The 3,214-nt window shown below is 35.6% G+C and overlaps 1 protein-coding gene across 3 annotated transcripts in view; it reads left to right on the forward strand.

Annotated features, from left to right (window-relative positions):
* The window catches only part of RPGRIP1L (RPGRIP1 like), a 57,417-nt gene extending 56,639 nt beyond the window's left edge, over positions 1–778 (forward strand). For all 3 annotated transcript variants that reach the window (XM_023530638.1, XM_023530637.1, XM_023530639.1), the window contains 2 exons: positions 336–526; positions 653–778. In XM_023530638.1, coding sequence (XP_023386406.1) covers positions 336–526; positions 653–763 — 302 coding nt within the window. In that variant the 3' untranslated portion in view covers positions 764–778. The remainder of the gene's footprint in view (positions 1–335; positions 527–652) is intronic.
* Positions 779–3,214: the final 2,436 nt, after the last annotated feature.

Below are 3,214 nucleotides of genomic sequence, written 5' to 3' on the forward strand. Positions count from 1 at the left end.
AAGATTGATATTTGAGCTATATAACCCAAATAAAGTCTTAGAGGAAGGATGAGAATTTTGAAGAATCTCTGAATTTAATTTCAGTGAATTAAAATATTTGTGTTAATTTTCTCATCTTTGAATCAGTATTATCTTTGAGGCCTTAACTTCTGAAAGAAGTCTCCTTGAGAGATGAACCTGTCATAGGTCCTTTTGTCTTTATTTTATTTTCTGTCATTTGAGTTGTGGGTAAAAGACAAAATTATTTTTTAAGTGGCGGGTAGTTCTCTTTGTTCTTTAATTATTATGATAATAAAACTTTGGCATTAATTAAAATTATTTTTGTGATTTGACAGGAATATTTGAGTTAACAGATCATGAAAAGCATCCTGCAGGAACCATTCATATTATCTTGAAATGGAAATTTGCCTACCTTCCTCCAAGTGGAGCCATAACAACTGAAGACTTAGGAAATTTCATACACAAAGAAGAGTCAGAAGTTGTTCCAAGACTACCTCCAACGACCTCTGTTAGCCCATTAGTCGTAGTGAGTAACTGTGACTTCGAATTTCCTGTAAAACTTAAGAAATAGACACAAAAAGAAACAATAGCCGAAGCCTAATCTAAAAATGTATGTTCATCATACTCAGTTTGATGTATTGGTTTATCTTAGGCTCCGACACCTAAACCAAGACAGCGTGTAGCACCGGGGGACAAGAAGGTGTCTTTTGTGGACATTGCACCACGTGAGAGTTCTGTAAGTAGTAAACACACAAAATACTGATTTTTTTTCTGTAACAAATATTGGAAATAAATGACATAGGTCATTTATTATGTGGTCTACCCTACCTGATTTGAATGAAAATGGGTGAATAAAATACTTATTTTTCCTCTAACTCATTTTCCGTTCGCCCAAGAATACTCACAGGCAGTGCTTGCGGCTATAGTGTTTATCCCAAGAAAACTCGCGGATTACGGTCCTCACCTCGCCCCCAAAGTTTCTCACGAAATATCTCACTTTTATTATTATTTTTACATCGCTCTAGTATAACGATAGTCTTTGGAAACAAATGATATCATTCTATTTATAGCATTCTGTTTTTAGTAGTGGTATTTCCATTTACAAAATATACTAATTCTCGATCGCTAAAGTGTCAAATCCTAGAAAACGTAGCATTCCTACACATGATGTTAAATTAACACTGGCAGCAAGCTGCACTTGTTTTTTCTAAGAGGAAAAAGTGTTAAAAGGGTAGTTTTGTAATTTGGCATTGTATATAATAATAACTGTTCTTACTCTTTGATCTAGACCTTCCTTTAGCCCCATATTTCTCTCCCCAATCTTCTGCCGCCCATTTACCAAAAAAAGAAAGAGAGAGAGAGAGAGAGAGAAGGAAGGGAGGAAGGGTGGAAGGGAGGAAGGGAGGGAAGAGAGGGAAGAGAGGGGAAGGAAGGAAGAGAAGGAAGAGAAGAAAGGGAAGGGAGGGAGGGAGGGAGGGAGGGAGGGAAGAGAGGGAAGAGAGGGGAAGGAAGGAAGGGAAGGAAGAGAAGAAAGGGAAGGGAGGGAGGGAGGGAAGGAAGTCTTCAAAAATTGTTTTAATTTTGTCTCCCTTTCCTCGTACTGTTTCTTGAACTCACTCTAGTCAAACTTGATCCTCACTAAACCCATCTGGCTAGGATCACAATGACCTTCATTTTGTCACATCCAGTAGTCAATTTCCAGTCCCCATCTTCATCTTCCAGTAGCATTTCATACAGTAGAAGACTTGCTCCCCCTTTTCTTGGCCCCCGGGATGCTGCGCCTTCCTAATTTTTCTCCAGCTTTACCAGTTATTCTTCTCACTCTCCTGGACCATATCTGAATGTCGAAGTGCCCTCAATAGTCAAGCTTCAGACCTCGACCTCTTCTTTTCTCAGTCTATATCTACATTAAGAGATCTTATCCAGTCTCCTAGTTTTAAAAGCCATCTGCATGCTGGCACGCCCATGTTTATAATCTCCAGTCTTGATCTCATCGCCAAATTCCATATTTGTTTTCTTACTGCCTATTTCATATACCCTGGATGTCTAATAGGACTCTAACTTAATGTCAAAAAGCAAACCCAATTTCACCAACTCTCCTTCAGAATTTTTCTTTCGTTCATTTTTCCCCATTCTCAGTAAGTGACATAATCACTCACCCAGTTGGGCAGTTGTGAAATTTTGGAGGCATCCCTTTGTCTCCTCTTTTTCTCACATCCTACATCCGGTTCATCCACAAAGCCTATGAGCTGTAATTTCAACATATAACCTGTATTCACATCATTTTCACTGTTACCAGTCAAGTTACTATCACCACTCATGGACTTTTTTCAAAAATACTTTTTTTGTAATATAATTTCTATATAGTAAAAGACACAAATCTTAAACACAAAGCTCAATGAAGTTTTACATATGTGCAGACCAGTGTAACCACCACCCAGATCAAACTATTCTTTCTTCTTGGGCCTTAAAATAATACCTGACATACACAAAGCATTTAATATATATGTTCTAAACAAATGAATTCAGTAATTATTATTCTGACAGTGTCTTGTAGCTAGCATTTATTGAGTGCTGGTTACGTGTCAGTTGCTGAACTAGATGCTTTATATTCATTGAACTCATTTAATCCTCACAACAACCTGATGTTTTTCATACTAGGATTCTCATTCTAGGAAGTAACTTCATCAAGGTCAAAGTATTAGATCTGATTCTACCACAGGTAGCCCGATTCCTAGGTAAATGGTTGTTGATATTAAAAAGACATATACATGGAAATGCTTGCTGCAACATTAGCCACAGTAGCTAAAAATCATGAACTAGTTAAATGTCCAGCACTAGTGAAATGGTTCATTAAATCATGATACATCCGCTCAATGTAATATTTTCTGTTGTCATTAAAAATAATGTCTATGTAAAGTTTCAGTTTCAGAAGAAATTTTTATGTTACAGTTTTTTTTAATATAACAAGATATATTGTAATTACAATATAATTATCACTATATAACAAAAAAGTTTTTATTTGCATTAGAAATTAATTAGATAGAAATGGAAATCTAACTGATTATTAACATATTATCATTGGGTAATGGGAATGTGGATTTGTATTAATTTATGTTTTCTTGTCTAACTTTCACATTTTTGATGTTGAGCATGTTTACTTTTAAAATAGTAAAAATTATAAACTATATTTTAACAATAAACTTCAGTTTAT

Source organism: Pteropus vampyrus, unplaced genomic scaffold, assembly GCF_000151845.1.
Source record: "Pteropus vampyrus isolate Shadow unplaced genomic scaffold, Pvam_2.0 Scaffold51, whole genome shotgun sequence".
In the NCBI taxonomy this organism is placed as follows: domain Eukaryota; kingdom Metazoa; phylum Chordata; class Mammalia; order Chiroptera; family Pteropodidae; genus Pteropus; species Pteropus vampyrus.